This window comes from Diabrotica virgifera, chromosome 4 (genome assembly GCF_917563875.1).
Source record: "Diabrotica virgifera virgifera chromosome 4, PGI_DIABVI_V3a".
Taxonomy (NCBI): Eukaryota; Metazoa; Arthropoda; class Insecta; order Coleoptera; family Chrysomelidae; genus Diabrotica; species Diabrotica virgifera.
In genome coordinates this window covers 177,745,083-177,761,605 of record NC_065446.1, presented here as the reverse complement: position 1 = coordinate 177,761,605, position 16,523 = coordinate 177,745,083, and the positions used below count along the sequence as shown (strand labels likewise).

General features: G+C 31.9%; 1 protein-coding gene across 2 annotated transcripts; it reads right to left on the bottom strand.

Annotated features, from left to right (window-relative positions):
- Window positions 1–1,159: 1,159 nt before the first annotated feature.
- On the bottom strand, window positions 1,160–4,244 carry LOC126883264 (uncharacterized). 2 transcript variants are annotated; one of them, XM_050648579.1, is made up of 5 exons: window positions 3,775–4,244; window positions 3,534–3,706; window positions 1,680–1,751; window positions 1,567–1,620; window positions 1,160–1,313 (listed from the first exon to the last, which is right to left on the bottom strand). In XM_050648579.1, exons 1-5 carry the CDS (start codon window positions 3,852–3,854, stop codon window positions 1,192–1,194), a joined length of 501 nt encoding a protein of 166 aa, XP_050504536.1. In that variant the 5' UTR covers window positions 3,855–4,244; the 3' UTR covers window positions 1,160–1,191. The 2 variants fall into 2 exon arrangements, with proteins under 2 accessions (XP_050504536.1, XP_050504538.1); XM_050648581.1 differs by having other exon boundaries at window positions 1,181–1,313; window positions 1,554–1,620.
- Window positions 4,245–16,523: the final 12,279 nt, after the last annotated feature.

The window sequence follows — 16,523 nt, the reverse complement described above, 5'->3', positions numbered from 1 at the left end:
GACAACAATGTAATTACCACTATAATATCGGCCGCATTAGAAGATCCTTACCCACCAAAATCTATAAAAATCGTTCTAGCGGTTTCCGAGAAATTATCGTGTTTCCATACTTTCTCGCTGCCCGGTATATTTCTGTACATATATATATATATATATATATATATATATATATATATATATATATATATAGACGTACACACCGGCCATGTGAGTCCCATTTTGCCATATGCTGCGCACCGTCCGAGACCCGTTTTGACCATGCGAGACCCTTCAGCGGGACTCGCATGGTTTTATCGTGTATATCGGTTGCAGAAGGTCCAATTTATCAAAAAAACTGATCAACAAAAATTTTTTTTTGGACTCGGAAGTCTGTTTGCTATCGCAATATATATGGAATTTAGTTCATAGAAACGCACCATAGGCGGCGCACAGGTAGACTGTATGTAAGCTGTATGTCCATCCGAGACCCAGATTGATCAAACATAATATGCGAGACCCAAAACCCGGCAACATTGCTTTGTTATAATTTACTAAAGAAATTTCATTTGAACTTTATTTTAGCCAGGGCCGCGATTCCAAAAGAACGACTGTCCTCCGCCATATTTAAAGACGGCGTAAATCGTGTAGCCGAGAAACAGAATCGCGGGACTGATTATATTTTGTCAGCAGGCTACTTTTCACCAGATTATTGATTACGTATTGGTTGTATTCGGTGGGATTTTGTATTGGATTAAAGAAGGGCTCCCGCCATTCTTTAATACCGCTAAGTTGGAAAATAAACGTTTGTGCGATGAAAAAATTTAAAGTTGTATGTATTTTTTAATCCACATTATAAAAAGATAATAAAATACAAGTCCAAAAAAATGTTTTAGGGGTGGACAACCCTTATCATCTAGGGGGATAAAAATCGGTCGAACCGTTTTAGAGGAGTTTGGGAACGTACTTTATGACACAATAATTTTATATAATATAAGATACTATTTAATTAATCATAGTTTTGTTAAAAATCTGATTTGCTAGATTAAATGAATTTTTACCGAAACATATATATATCAAACGAAATCGAATTAAAACACAAATGTTTAGAAACACTTTATTTAATAAAAAGCTTCACAAAAACTACACTAAGAATAATTGTAATCAAACGTTTTAATTTTTACCCAATCAATTGATTTAAAGTTTTCTCCAGCTTTATTTTTTTTTTAATTCCTGTACGTCTGCTTTTTTCGGAACCCTTTTTTCTTTTATGAATCTTGTAAAGTATTTAAGCATAGTTTGTTTGTCCTTTTCGGTCCATCGGTGCCTTGCAATCGCTAAAAAAAGTTAATACATAAAAAAATAATACATAAAAATTAATACAAAAAATATGCCCTAAATTAGTTATATAATTTGGAAAGCATTTTTAATTTTAACAAAAACAGGTAATTGTCCTTTTACAAATAAAATTATAATATTAGAGTTTTTTACGAATAAATATTTTTTAAATCCTATTAGGTAATAAATATATTATTAAATTAAAACAATTGTATTACGAGTAGCAGAGTAATAGTTACCTAAAGAAATTACCATTTGAAGTGCTTTCGGTTTTTTCAGTAGTTGGCACCTCCTTTCTTTTTGTAACTAAAGAAATAAAATAATACATGCATTTTTTCGATATACTCTTATTAAAACTTCTTTACCTTTATTATTTTGCATTGGATGCGTCATTTCATCGGTAAATAACTTTCTTTTACCCTTCGACGAAACTTTTTCTGCAAATTAATAATAATTATTATTTATTTGTTACTTTTAAGTAGAAAACTGCTTTTAAGGGTTAGGAGCTACTCATCTTTTTTTATTTATTTATAACATTTATTATAATGATTTTTTAAGACTTCGTTTATAATAATCTTTTACCTACCATTTTTATTAGTAGTATGGTTTAGTTAGACCCAAACCCAGACATCCAAAGTGAAAGTTATTCTCCAACACCAAATTGTTCTATATGGTCCACATAATGTTCAGAAAAAAGTCACACCATTTTGAGCGTCGGGTTTGGGGGGGGAGAGAGGGGAGAAATCTGCAAATTCGTAGTTTTTTATGTTTTTCGTCAATATTTCTAAAACTAAGCGGTTTAGCATGAACAACTCTCTACACAAAATTGTTCTACATTAAATTTGAAATAAAAAAGGCCCTATGCATAACCCTTCTAAAATGAACGGTTCCAAAGTTACAGAGGTAGTATAGTATTATTGGTCCAAAAAAAGGCCTAACTTAGACATCCAAAGTAAAAGTTTTCCTTCAACACCAAATTGTTCTATATGGTCCACATATTGTTCAGTAAAAAGTTACACCATTTTGAGCGTCCGGTTTGGGGGGGGGGGGGGGGGGAGATGGGGGAGAATTCGATAAATTAGTAGTTTTTTTAAGTTTTTCGTCAATATTTCTAAAACTGTGCTTTAGCGTAAGGAATGTTTTATAGAAAAATGTTCTACATAAAATTTAAAACAAAAAAGGTTCTATACATAATTGTTGTAAAATCAACGGTTCCTGAGTTACGGAGGGTGAAAAGTGGAGGTTTTCGATAGTTTTTATATTTACCGATTTCTCCCCCCTCCCCCTCCCAAACCCGACGCTCAAAATGGTGTGACTTTTTTCTTAACATTATATGGACCATATAGAACAATTTGGTGTTGGAGGATAACTTTCACTTTGGGATGTCTGGGTTTTTGGTATAGTTGTATCATAAATATTGCCCAAAAAATATAAAAAGTATCGAAAACCTCGACTTTTCACCCTCCGTAACTCTGGAACCGTTGATTGTATAACAATTATGTATAGAACATTTTTTATTTTAAATTTCATGTAGAACATTTCTGTATATAGTATTGTTTACGCTAAAGCACAGTTTTAGAAATATTGACGAAAAACCCAAAAAAACTACTAATTTACCGGCTTCTCTCCCATCTCCCTCCCAAACCGGACGCTCAAAATGGTGTAACTTTTTACTGAACAATATGTGGACCATATAGAACATTTTGGTGTTAGAGGAAAACTTTTACTTTGGATGTTTGGGTTAGGCCTTTTTTGGACCAGTTATACTATACTACCTCCGTAACTTTGGAACCATTCATTTTAGAAAGATTATGCATAGAGCCTTTTTTATTTCAAATTTAATTTATAACAATTTTGTATAGAAGGTTGTTCATGCTAAACCGCATAGTTTTTGAAATATTTTCGAAAAACTTAAAAACTACGAATTTACCGATTTCTCCCCCCTCTCCCCCCCCAAACCCGACGCTCAAAATGGTGTGACTTTTTTCTGGACATTGTGTGGACCATATAGAATAATTTGGTGTTGAAGGATAACTTTCACTTTGGATGTCTGGGTTATGTCGTCTTTTGGATCAACTATACTATACTTGTTCAATCTTTTCGTCAGTTACATCGCTAAAATTACTTTTAGGACTCCAAGAATGAGTAGGCTCTGTTAATTCTAAAAAATGGATTATTAAACTTTTAGGCAATTACCAATGCGAGTACACTAATCCTACCTTTTTCATTTATTTCATTTACTTCTGTTTCTATGTTTTCAATTTCCAAGTAGTCATTTTCTTCTATATTGATATCGTCTAAGCTCTTTCCTTTGTAAATATTAACATCACCTTTATTTAAAGCGATCATTAGTTTGGCTATTTTTGCAGTCTGGTATAGATCTTGAGGAAGTCTAAAAAAATATTACAACTATTAATTATGCTAATATAATAATAAACCATTTTAACAAGATTGGCTTACCTATACCATTCTTCATGGGTTTTCTTTGTATGACCCATAAAAGTGGCTAATTGTTCCATGTCAGTATTATTAATGTCCATAATCTGTAAAATTGTTGCAGTCTGTTTTCGAAATTTGGTAGAAGTTAGAGAGTTGGGATCCTTTACCCCACAGTTTTTTGCAAATTGTTTAATTACACTTATTCCATGAAACCAACCTTTCGACGAATTGGGATTTGCAAATATGTATTTATTATCTTCTGGAATTTATTTTATTTTTTCCCTTATTTTAATCATCAGCTCAATTTTCTCGTTTAAAAAAGGAGAAATTAAAATAGCTACAGGTTTGCTACCTTTTCCACCTGTAATAATTCTTCTAAAGTTTCTACACAATAGTTTTTCTGAAACAGTTAAACTTTCAGCAATTTCTTTTTGAACACTGGGGTCCGCAAATGATCTTTTGTAAGTAGAAATTTCAAGGTATTGAATCTCACCGATGCGTTTTTTATTTAGTATTAAAAGAAGGGACATTATTCCTTTTGCTAAGGTTTTATATAAAGGAAGTAAATTATTTTTGTCATTTTATTTCCCCTCCTTTTCTAAAAGTTTGTTTAATTTTTTGGCACTGTCTTTAACCTGATTTTTGACAAAATTATTAAACTTAATTACGTCACTTGTCACCGGCAGTATTTGGAGTTTTTCCCATTGCCGTTCTTTCATTGTTTTAAGGGCCAATGAAGAAATTTCATTGGCCCAACTGGTCTTTAATAATGTTTTAAATCTCGAATGCTTTTTTTCCTCATTAGGGTTTTTAAAGGTAAAGAGTGGGGATTTTTTTAAAATCGTTCGATTAATTATATCGCATACTTGTTTTAAAGTGGTACCCATATGAAGTGCTAATGAAGAAGATTTAAAGCTTTTATCGGCATTGCTAAATCCCGAAATTACTTTTGTGGATGTAACTAAATCGTCAAATAATTCTGGTTTCATAGCATAAATTTTTTTCGATCTATTTTCCATAGGTACCTAATATTTATCCTTGCGCCTAAAATCACTATTTTACGTCCGCCCTTACTATTCACAAGAATTAAAATAACAACCGCTGAAACAAAACTGTTAAATTCGAGGTGAAATATAAAAACCGGGGAAGTACCTAAAAGATTCGGCAAACAATACGAGACCCAGCGTTGTGGCAACATCGCTGGGTCTCATATTGTTTGCTGAGTGTGCCATGTATAACTGGCGGGACTCGCATGTCCTTTTGACTTGTAAGTGGGACTCGTACGGTATGCTCGGTATAGATTTTTTAAACTAAAAGATTTTTCTTACCCCTCTCTGGGGCCCATAAAAGTTCATATTATATTATTTATTTTTCTATAATAAAAATCTAATTATACACTTTGGTTATGGTGGGTCTCGGGTGGTCTGCTGGATATATCGGGACTCGCATGGTGCGTTGCTCGCGTATATATATATATATATATATAATTTTAAGTTTCTGTGGGTTGGAGTCAATAAAAAAGGGGCTTTTAGAAAACTATTTTATATCTCTCAAGCTTTCGAATGTTAATTACATTCCTTTTCAAGAGCTAAAATACAGAGTTGCTAATAAAGTGGAAACAAAAATGATGTAAAAAATATAACTCACCAGATAAATTTAGGTTGGTTATTAAACTGCTAACTTAAGTAACATCAAATATAAATTATTATCAAAATGTATATTTCCCAGACTGTAAGGAAAATTTATGAATTTTTATTTAATTTTGAATTTAAAATTATCGATAAAATAATTTTTTTTTTATAAAATTCAAAGTCAATGTCAAATAAAAAGTCATCCTACATAGACAAGTAAATGAAAGTGGGATATATTTAAGTATATTACCAAAGTGATAATTTATTAAAAAGAAACCAAAAGAAGATTTAAGTAAGTAGAAAAATATTTTGTTTTTATATTATAGTTTACAGAAGTGTAAAATTTTTTTAAAAAAGGATATAAAAATAGAATAAAAAAAATTTTTTTGGAATCAATGTGTCTTATGGTTTTATGGTGAAATATTTGAATTATAAAGAGATGATGTAGTTATAAATTTTACTTAAATTTTGAATTTCTGATCTTTTATTTAAACTATTATCACTTTTACTAATAGATACCATTTCCAAAAAGGTCCTTTTGAATTTATTACCTTCACTGCACAAAATTTTAGTATTATCGAAATCCATTTAAATAAAAGATCAGAAATTCAAAATTTAAGTAAAATTTATAACTACATCATCTCTTTATAATTCAAATATTTCACCATAAAACCATAAGACACATTGATTCCAAAAATTTTTTTTTATTCTATTTTTATATCCTTTTTTAAAAAAATTTTGCACTTCTGTAAACTATAATATAAAAACAAAATATTTTTCTACTTACTTAAATCTTCTTTTGGTTTCTTTTTAATAAATTATCACTTTGGTAATATACTTAAATATATCCCACTTTCATTTACTTGTCTATGTAGGATGACTTTTTATTTGACATTGACTTTGAATTTTATAAAAAAAAAAATTATTTTATCGATAATTTTAAATTCAAAATTAAATAAAAATTCATAAATTTTCCTTACAGTCTGGGAAATATACATTTTGATAATAATTTATATTTGATGTTACTTAAGTTAGCAGTTTAATAACCAACCTAAATTTATCTGGTGAGTTATATTTTTTACATCATTTTTGTTTCCACTTTATTAGCAACTCTGTATTTTAGCTCTTGAAAAGGAATGTAATTAACATTCGAAAGCTTGAGAGATATAAAATAGTTTTCTAAAAGCCCCTTTTTTATTGACTCCAACCCACAGAAACTTAAAATTGTTTTTTAAATAAGTCAACATAGTACTTCTTTTTCTATATATATATATATATATATATATATATATATATATATATATATATATATATATATATATTTTTTTTTTCGTGTGGATTTTGTTATATCGTAGTCCGAACCTGTGTTCGATGATAAAAACAAGTATGTCGCTACGTTGGCAGTACAATATTGAGATGCGTTAGAGCGCTGAAGAATTTGTTAATTTGGGTGCAAGATTTAACGGCTTTCGTTTTGTTAACTTCCAGTTTTTTAGTACATCGCCAATCGCGGCGTGCTACGAATTTTCTCATTAAAGTACTCAAATGGCGCTAATTGGTTCCATCTATTAAATTAAACGCGCACTTAATTTCCAACCAAACATATCAGATCAAAATTTCGGTTTTACAATGTTTTGACTGTTCATAAACTATGCTCTTTATTAATGTTAACACTGGAACATCGTCTGTTTCTGGTTATTTAATTACTTCGACCACATTCGTGCAATAACTTTATGATATAGATATTTAAAGTTTATGGCCACAGAAAAGTGTACATTGTTGAACAAATATTTATTAAAGTACTTTGCCGGTATGTCGGAAGCTTCTTATTGCCAGATTTTATGACTCCTATAAATGAGGCTAAACTATTTATTGTTAGTGGTAATACCACAAGAGGTTTTATTTTACCAAATAGACTTTTAATTTGTTTGGAAAGCATAGTTACTTAAAAAATTTGCGAGAGCAAACTGGCTGATAAAGCAATGCTGCAATAATTTTATCTATTGATAAACAAAAGTTTAAAAACAACTAAGTTTGAGTATAAAAAGTAGAAGTTCTGTGTGTGTCCTAACAAAACCCTGGGTGGTATGTGGGAAGACAATTTCAAGAATGAAACTTAAGAGTATTTGAGTTCTAATGAGTTCTTCTCTAACGTAACGATAGAGGAGATCGTCTAATACAATTCTGTCAAGAACAAAGTATAATAATATCAAACACGTTCCTTAAATATCTGGTTTCCTGAGGGATATAATCTGGCGGAATAAATATATGAGCACCGAAAGCAAAGTCCGCATTTATAAGACATGTGTTAGACCCGTACTGACATACGCAGCTGAGACAAAGGCCGAGACAACAAAGACCAAACAAATAATGAGAAAACAGAGATGAAAACCCTAAGATCCATAAGAGGTATCACACTCAGAGATAGAATACGAAACGAAGACACATTGAGAGAGCTAGGCGTTCAAGACGTAGTGACACGAGCTAGTGGACAAGAGCGCGACGACGCATGTGGAGAGACCACGTAGATCGGATGGACCCTGAACGTATGGCGCATTGGGCGAAAACACAGAAGCCCAACACCAAGCGACCCATAGGAAGACCCAAAAAACGATGGTACGAGAGTTGGAGCTCCGGATCGCAGCAAAGACTGTAACAGAAGAAACAGGACATAGTCCTATTACAAGAAGAAGAAGAAGAAGACGTTCTTTAAATTACCTATGAGATGGTTATATACATGGCGCTCACCAGCAGATAAACCGGAAAAAGTGGTAAGAAACCAAATCGATTATATAATGATTAAAGAGAAATATCGTAACGCCATCAAATCAGTTAAAACATATCCAGGAGCAGATGTCACATCAGACCATAACCCACTAATCGCTAATGTCATGCTTACGAGCATAGCTTAAACGTATTAAAAAACCCCAAAGAACTTCAAAATTAGATGTTAGAAAATTGAATGAAGTGGATGTAAAGAACAAACTTCAACAGAAAATATACGAAAACTTTGATAAATTAGATACTAACACCTACGAGATAAACCAACAATGGGAAACAGTAAAAAACTGCCTCCTTGTTCCACGCAAAGAGATATTAAAAGAACCAATAAGAAAGAGAGACAACTGGATGACCGACGTGATACTCGGCATGATAGACCAACGAAGACAAGCCAAGAAGAAAGACAGTCACAATTACAAAATAATTAACAATGAAATCAGAAAAAAAGATAAGAGAGACAAAACAAACTTACTATGAGGAAAAATGTAAAGAGATAGAAGATCTCCAAAACAAATACGACTTATTCAACCTGCATAAAAAGATTAAAGGAATGGCAGGGCTGCAAAAAAGAAACCACAACACAACTCTTTTAGATAAAAATCGAAATACTATTATAACGACTGACGAAAAGCTAAAACGATGGAAAGAATATATGGAAGAGCTCTTCGACGACGAAAGAGGAAACCTACAAGACATATCTTTCAAAAACAGAGAAACAGTGTAGAAATTACAAAGGAAGAAATATCGTATGCACTAAAGAACACTATTGATATCCTTAAAATAATAGAAAATGAGTACATGGATGTCCTCTGAAAGCTGTTTAATGAAATTTATCAGTCGGGTGACATACCCAATGAATGGTTGACCTCAACATTTATTTGTCTCCGAAAAAAGAAAAATGCTAGAGAATGCACCGACCACCGCACCATAAGCCTGATGTCTCACACACTTAAAATGTTTTTAAACATCATTCATGAACGCATTTACCAAACACTTGATATGGATATTGAAGAAACCCAATTTGGATTCCGTAGAGGCGTAGGTACCCGCGAAGCTCTCTTTGCATTCAACGTACTAATCCAGAGATGCTTGGATTGGATGTGAACCAGGATGTGTACGTCTGTTTCATAAATTACAACAAGGCTTTCGATAAAGTCCGCCACAAAGAGCTAATTGACGTCCTCAAAGCAAAACAAAAACAATACAATGACCTTCGAATTATAGCAAATCTATATTATAAACAGCAGACACACATACGCATTAACGAACACACATCAGAAGAGTTCGAAATTAAAAGAGGAGTGCGACAGGGGTGTGTACTGTCACCACTACTATTCAATGCATACTCTGAAGAAATTATGAAAAGAGCCCTTGAGAGAGAAACTACAGGAATAAAGGTCAATGGAACGCCAATTAATAACATTAGATATGCGGGAGATACTATCATAATAGTGGGCAATCTCCATGACCTCCAAAAGCTAATAAACAAGTTAGTTGAGTATGGAGAAGAATATGGACTATCAATAAACATCAAGAAAACTAAATTTATGAGGATATCAAAAACCCAAAATAATGATGAAAGCTTGACAATTAACGGTAAAATTTTAGAACAAGTTGAAACCTACAACTACCTTGGCACAATAATTAATCACACAAACGATTACTCCAAAGAAATCAAAGTTCGAATAGAGAAAGCACGAACAAACTTCAATAAAATGAGAAAGGTACTTTGTGCAAGTGAGCTGAAATTAGACTTGCGAGTTAGGCTGGCAAAGTTTTATATTTTCTCGACTCTGCTTTACGGGATATAAGCATGGGTACTTAACGCGGCGACTACTAAAAAGTTGGAAGCATTTGAACTGTGGGCGTATAGAAGAATCCTGAAGATATCATGGACCGAGCATGTAACAAACAACGAAGTCATGAGAAGAGTCAACAAAAGAATGGAAATATTGGAACCCATCAAGACACGAAAGCTGCAATACCTAGGGCATGTTATGCGTAATGAGAGATACAACATACTTCAATTAATTATACAAGGGAAAATCCAGGGCAAGAGAATTGTAGGAAGAAGAAGAATCTCATGGTTGCGTAACTTAAGGGAATGGTACGGATGAACATCAACCGAACTATTCAGAGCAGCAGCATCTAAGATCAGAATAGCCGTGATAATTGCCAACCTCCGTCGCGGAGATGGCACCTAAAGAAGAAGAATGAGTTCTTGAGTTTAAGAGTTCTAAGAAGCTGCAACAAAACCACTCTCTTAGATTTCTCAGCCAGGATATTTTGCGTTTGCCCGAGTTTCTCTGTCCTTTTATCTTCCCTTGTATGGTTGTTACGGTAGGTTACAACTGTTTGTTACCTACTCTCCGTTATGTGAGGACGCTGAACCTAAGGACGTGTTCAACTCATGTGGGAAGTGAGATGGTTCCTGTTGCTAAATCTAGGATAATTTCAAACATCCATGTTATTTAAAATCAACAATGTAAAGTTTCCGATTATTGCAACATTTTAAAGGTGGCTTACCCTCATTTTCTAATTTTGATAGCTTAGCAAGTGAACATCCTGTTCAGCACTGATGATGATCTATAATAGATCGAAAACGTTTTGCATTTATGATGTACCCCTTTAAGGGACTTTTATTAATAAATTATATATTATACCTTTCATAAAGGATTTTTTCTACGACCGTTTAATAACAGGCCAATTATTCATTATTCACTATTTTTGAATAGATAACACCCGTTACTCTACCCGTGAGTAATAGTTCATTAGACACGGACTGAAGTTAGGTTCAAGTGGTGCATGCCACTTTTAATATATTAGTCGTCCATAAACTGTACATAAAATTACTTAAACTTGTTTATTTAATACAATAATTATTGTAATTTATATCAATAATTAACATCGAAATTTTTTTTTCTATTCTCATACTATAATTTATATCAATTATGATTTAACTACCTGTATCATAATGAACTTCAATATGATACAGATTTTCATTACGATACAGATTTTTAACCAATAGAATCACGATATGGCATTCGCGATGAAGGTGGCACACGCGCAGTGACCAATGGCGACTCAAATACATACGCTTTGACGTTTCTCAATAATATGTAAACACACTGACAAACTACTTAATTTGTTTTCGTTACAAAATTAATTTTGAATATATTTTTTGTTGTGAATGATTATAGAAAAAATCATGTATACAACTTGCATTTAATTATCATTATGAAGCCCGTACTCGCCGCTAGACGGCTCGTTTCATATCCCTCATACTCGCTTCATAATGACCATCAGTAAATGCTCGTTGCATAATATATACTACACTCACCGGCACAAAATTCCGCCACTCAAAATTTTTGATTAAGTTAACAATAGGTATATAATTTTATTATTTGTACTCCGATTTTCAAGATTCTTGCATCAGTGTATAGGTACATGTATTGATGTCGTTTTTTATTATTCCGTAACAAAAATTTTTTGTTTAGATGGCATTATACGGGGGCGAATGGAAGCGTTGTATTTTCTCTTAACTTTAAAAAATTCTGTGGAAAAATTTTGAGGGCTGATTTTGTTTCATACTCCTTTTGTATTATCCTGGAAGTATCACTAAGGTTCTGTTTTTTTAATTATCCAAATATCTCTTTTCTTGTAAGAGCTGTAAATAAAAACACTGCTTTGAAGGTTTTTTTAATTAAAAATATCAGACACACTAAAATTAGCAAAACAAAACAAAATTAACAACAAAACCAAACAATTCAATAGCGGGTATGTCCACCTCTTGCAGCAACGACTGCTCGCAATCTGTTTGGCATCAAATAAAGATGTGTTATCCTTGCCTCGGGAATAGCCCGATATTTCTCTACCAGAGCCATAACTGTACCAAATTTTCTGGAGGCCTAGGATGACGGCGAATAGCTTTTTTTGTTTCCACAGAAAGTTTTAAAGTTAGGAGGAAATACAGCACTTCCATTCACCCCCGTATAATGCAATGCAAGCAAATTTTTTGTGTTACCGGAATAATACCAAACGATATCAATACATGTACCTACAAACTGGTGCAAGAATCTTGAAAATCAGAGTACAAATAATAAAGTTGTAAATTATCAAACTTAATCAAAAATTTTGGGTGGCGGAATTTTGTGATGGTGAGTGTAGGTAAAGGTACTAGGTCTGGATCCCGCGTATGAAAAAAAAGTTGATTAATAGCAAGCTGAAAATTTGTTAATAGCTTAAGGGTGTCTAGTCGGATAAACTTTGATATATGAGAACACTGGAACAGGGGCAGTTTTAATTGTGGAACAGGTTAAAAATTTGGAACGGTCACACCACGAAAACAGCACATTTATTTTGTCCGACAGAATAAACTTAAACTCTCCGAACAGAGAATAAACTCTCATGCAAAAATCAGACTGCTATTTATCACCTGTCATAATTCCTGCCATTTGACATATTCTACATGTTCCACTCATTAAAACGCCCATTTGGTGATAAATAGCAGTCTGATTTTTGCATGAGACTTTAATCTCTGTTCGGAGAGTTTAAGTCTGTTCTGTCGGACAAAATACATGTGCCGTTTTCGTCGTCTGACCGTTCCAAATTTTTAACCTGTTCCACAATTAAAACTTCCCCTGTTCCAGTGTTCCCATATATCAAAGTTTGTCCGACTAAACACCCTTAAGCTATTACCAAATTTTCAGCTTGCTATTAATCAACTTTTTTTTCATACGCGGGATCCAGACCTATACAGGTAAAGGATTTTAACTGTAACAATGTGTCAGCTTATTTTTTAGGTTTATCTGTTATTTACTATAAATTTTGACGTTTATTTAAGTTTATTGGAATTTATAACTTTTTCCACCTACCTCTACCGAAAGTATACTTTTCCGGACCTGATTGTAGGGAGCAAAGATGTACTTTTCCTCCCTAGGGAGGAAAAGTAAAAGTGACGTCATGGTATTTCATTCATGAAATATAACTTATTGACGCCCTGTACAATATCTATTTTCTATTACGTAAGTATCTACACATTTTAACGTTTATTTATTAAACACCCTGTATTTTGCAGAAAGTTAAAAAACAGTAAATTGTTATTTTGATTTAACAATGTTTGCATTAATAATTTGACTTATATTTGACAGTTGACAGTTATATTGTACCTACTTGTTAGTTTTAGTTCTAATAAATTTTGTTGGTTAGTTACGTAAATAAATTAAGTAAAAATGAAAAAATTACTTGTTATTTGAGGAAGGTGGAAAAACCATATGTATAACATGGGAGTAAAGTGCCTTTTTCTCCCTTGAATGATTACTGCTGAAAGTAAACCTCATTCTCGGGAGGAAAAGTAGCACTTTCCTCCCTTGTTATACAAATAGCTATTAGCTATTCCTTGTGGATTTGTAATTTATTTGGCTTGTTGCATTTTCCATGTTCCTATATATTTACATTCTTCTATCCTTGTCTTTTTGATGACCAGATTATGTATATTTTGGATTGTCTTTAAAATAAAATTTTTGTTTTTGTTTGGTTTATTGCTGGTCCATATGCATTGTAGTTATTTCAGGTCGTTTGCAAAAGTTACTGTATCATGTCTCTTGACATTCAATGGGAGATCCATAATTCTTTCACTTCTTTTATTTTCTGATTTTTTTTCAATATTTTGTTGGGAATCATTTCTTGTGAATGTTTCGAATATCGACGTTGTAAATTCCAAAAAAAAAAAACGCTTATTTTTCGAGATACTGACCATGGGTGGTGAACGGGTAATTTTGGTCTTACTTTATGTTTTTGATGGTGCTGAAAATGAAGTGAATTTTAAGTGGAAAAACATTGTCAAAATCGCAATTTTAGCCTAAAAATAAAAAAAATAAATCACGTTTTTCTTAAAATTAAAAGTTGCACCATTTTTTTTCTATAAAACATTTTGATCTCAAACTTCCCAGAAAACTTCTTTGAACTCTATGTATTAACACAAACGTGATAAAAAAGCTAAATTTCGAATTTCGTCACTCAACTTGCGATTAAACTGCAATATAGGAATCTGCACCTTGTATTTTAAAAAATTCATAACTTTTATTAGAATAAGACTGAAGGCGTGCAACTCCGCTATCGCGTCCTTCGGGTCAACGGCGCCGCACTAGTTAAGAAATAGTATATTGTGTAACAAGTGCAGACAGAAAGGTACTAATTTCTCACGAGTTTGAAAAGTTGCGGTACGACCGTAAGCGAGTGCCGCAATTCAAACGAGTGAGAAATTACCTTTCTGTATGTGTTACACACTATACTTTTTCTACAACCACATATTTTGCTAAAACTAAAAATCACAATTTCCAATCAAAGATTTATTATAAACATAAATTATAAATTTTAAACTGTGTTTAATTCGCTAAAAGGCCATCGGTACATAATTCGCAAATATTTTACGGCTATCCCTACTTTTTCTGTCTTTGCACGGCAAATTACGTGTAGTAAAATTCACACTGGTATGGATTTGTAAACATTACTAGAATGTCATTCTACTTGAAAATGTCATCATTATTAAAGAGATGGCTTTTGAATGTTCTTGGATAACTGTTATTTGTATAATTGCAAATTATTAATTCAGTTAATAAATGTGATAATTTTTTCACTAACTATGTATTCAGTGATTGTAATAATTTATATGTACAACAAAAACTAATAGTCAATCGAGAAAAGAGGAAAAGTGTTAAAGTGATTTTTTAATAATATATTGTTACTATGGAACGCTTACAATTTTGAACATCGTTAACAACAAAATACTTGGATCACAGAATATATTATCCTGATGTATTCTCTGCTTGGATCTTCCACAAATAATACACAATAAATAACTTTTTATTAAGTTCACGTCTTAAATCAATTATTTATGAAATACACCATATATTAATATTATTTAATCAACAACTCAAAATATTTCCGATACCATGTCAAATATTTAAAATTGTCACCGATTGTCACTGTCTGACTGACAATATGCTGACAATATTCTATTCGACTGAGTGCGTTGTAAGACGATAGATTTGGAAAATATTACCACGGGCATTGTGTTCATTTTTTTCAAATCCTGAAAAAACCAATAAATATTTTTAAAAAATTTAAACGCAGAATGAAAGACTAAATTATTACCAAGGACCGAAAGTCCTTTAGAATAAATAAAAAGTCTATTTTGAATGATATATTTGAAATTAAAAATCACACTAAATTTTCTCTTAGTTTTTCACCCCTGTAACTTATTAAAATGAACATTATAGAAGTGCTCAGGGACTTTCAGCCTTCGCTAATAACGTAACCTTTCATTCTGCGTTTAAATTTTTCAAAAATATATATTAGTTTTCTCAGTATTCGAAAATAATAAATCCCCATTTGAATAGCATTGCAGCCGAAAATACGTACCCATCCTCTTAATACCAATCAATTTAAATTCCTTATACCTAAACAAATTACACAGAAATCAGTTAAAAAAATTAATGTACTACCTTAATTTGTTTGAATTTAAACTATTTTAAATAATTATTACAAAATAATGTCATATTTGACGTTATATTTATGCAGTCACGGATTTACACCAAACCTACTTCATTCGACGTATCTTGCGGAGTTTGCCAAATCCTTATTGGTTAATTGATAATTATAAAATATTTATTAAGAACAAAATTCTAAAATAAAACAGTTGTAACATCCATAATTTAATTTCTAGTCGATAATTAAGTATAATAATTATTGTCTTACAGGTTGTATATTTGTCTACACTTTAACCACAGATGTAAACAGAATATATTAACGTTACTCAGAATGAGGTAGTCTACTGTGCAGAAAAGAACTTTTTTACAACCACTATTCAAAATGCACTTTTCTGCACAGTTTTATGTTAGCAAACTTGATATTTTCTCACAGTATAAGATATTTGACATTAGTGTGCAGAAAAGTGACGTTTCTGTGCCGGAAAGTTCTTTTCTGCACAGTTGACTACCTCATTCTGAGTAACGTCATATTCTGTTTACATCCGTGGTTAAAGTTTATTAAAGTACAATTATTATATTTAACTATAGAATAGAAATTAAATTATGGACGTTACAACTGTTTTATTTTACAATTTTATTCTTAATAAACATTTTATAATTATCAATTAACCAATAAGGATTTAACAACCTCAACAAGATACGTCGAATGAAGTAGGTTTGGTGTAACTCCGTGACTGCATAAATATAACGTCAAATGTGACATTATTTTGTAATAATTATTTAAAATAGTTCTTCTACAACCGTGTTAAAAATGCAATTTTAGCACTCCATAGGAGCGTTAAAATTGCTACTTTAAAGCACTAGTGCT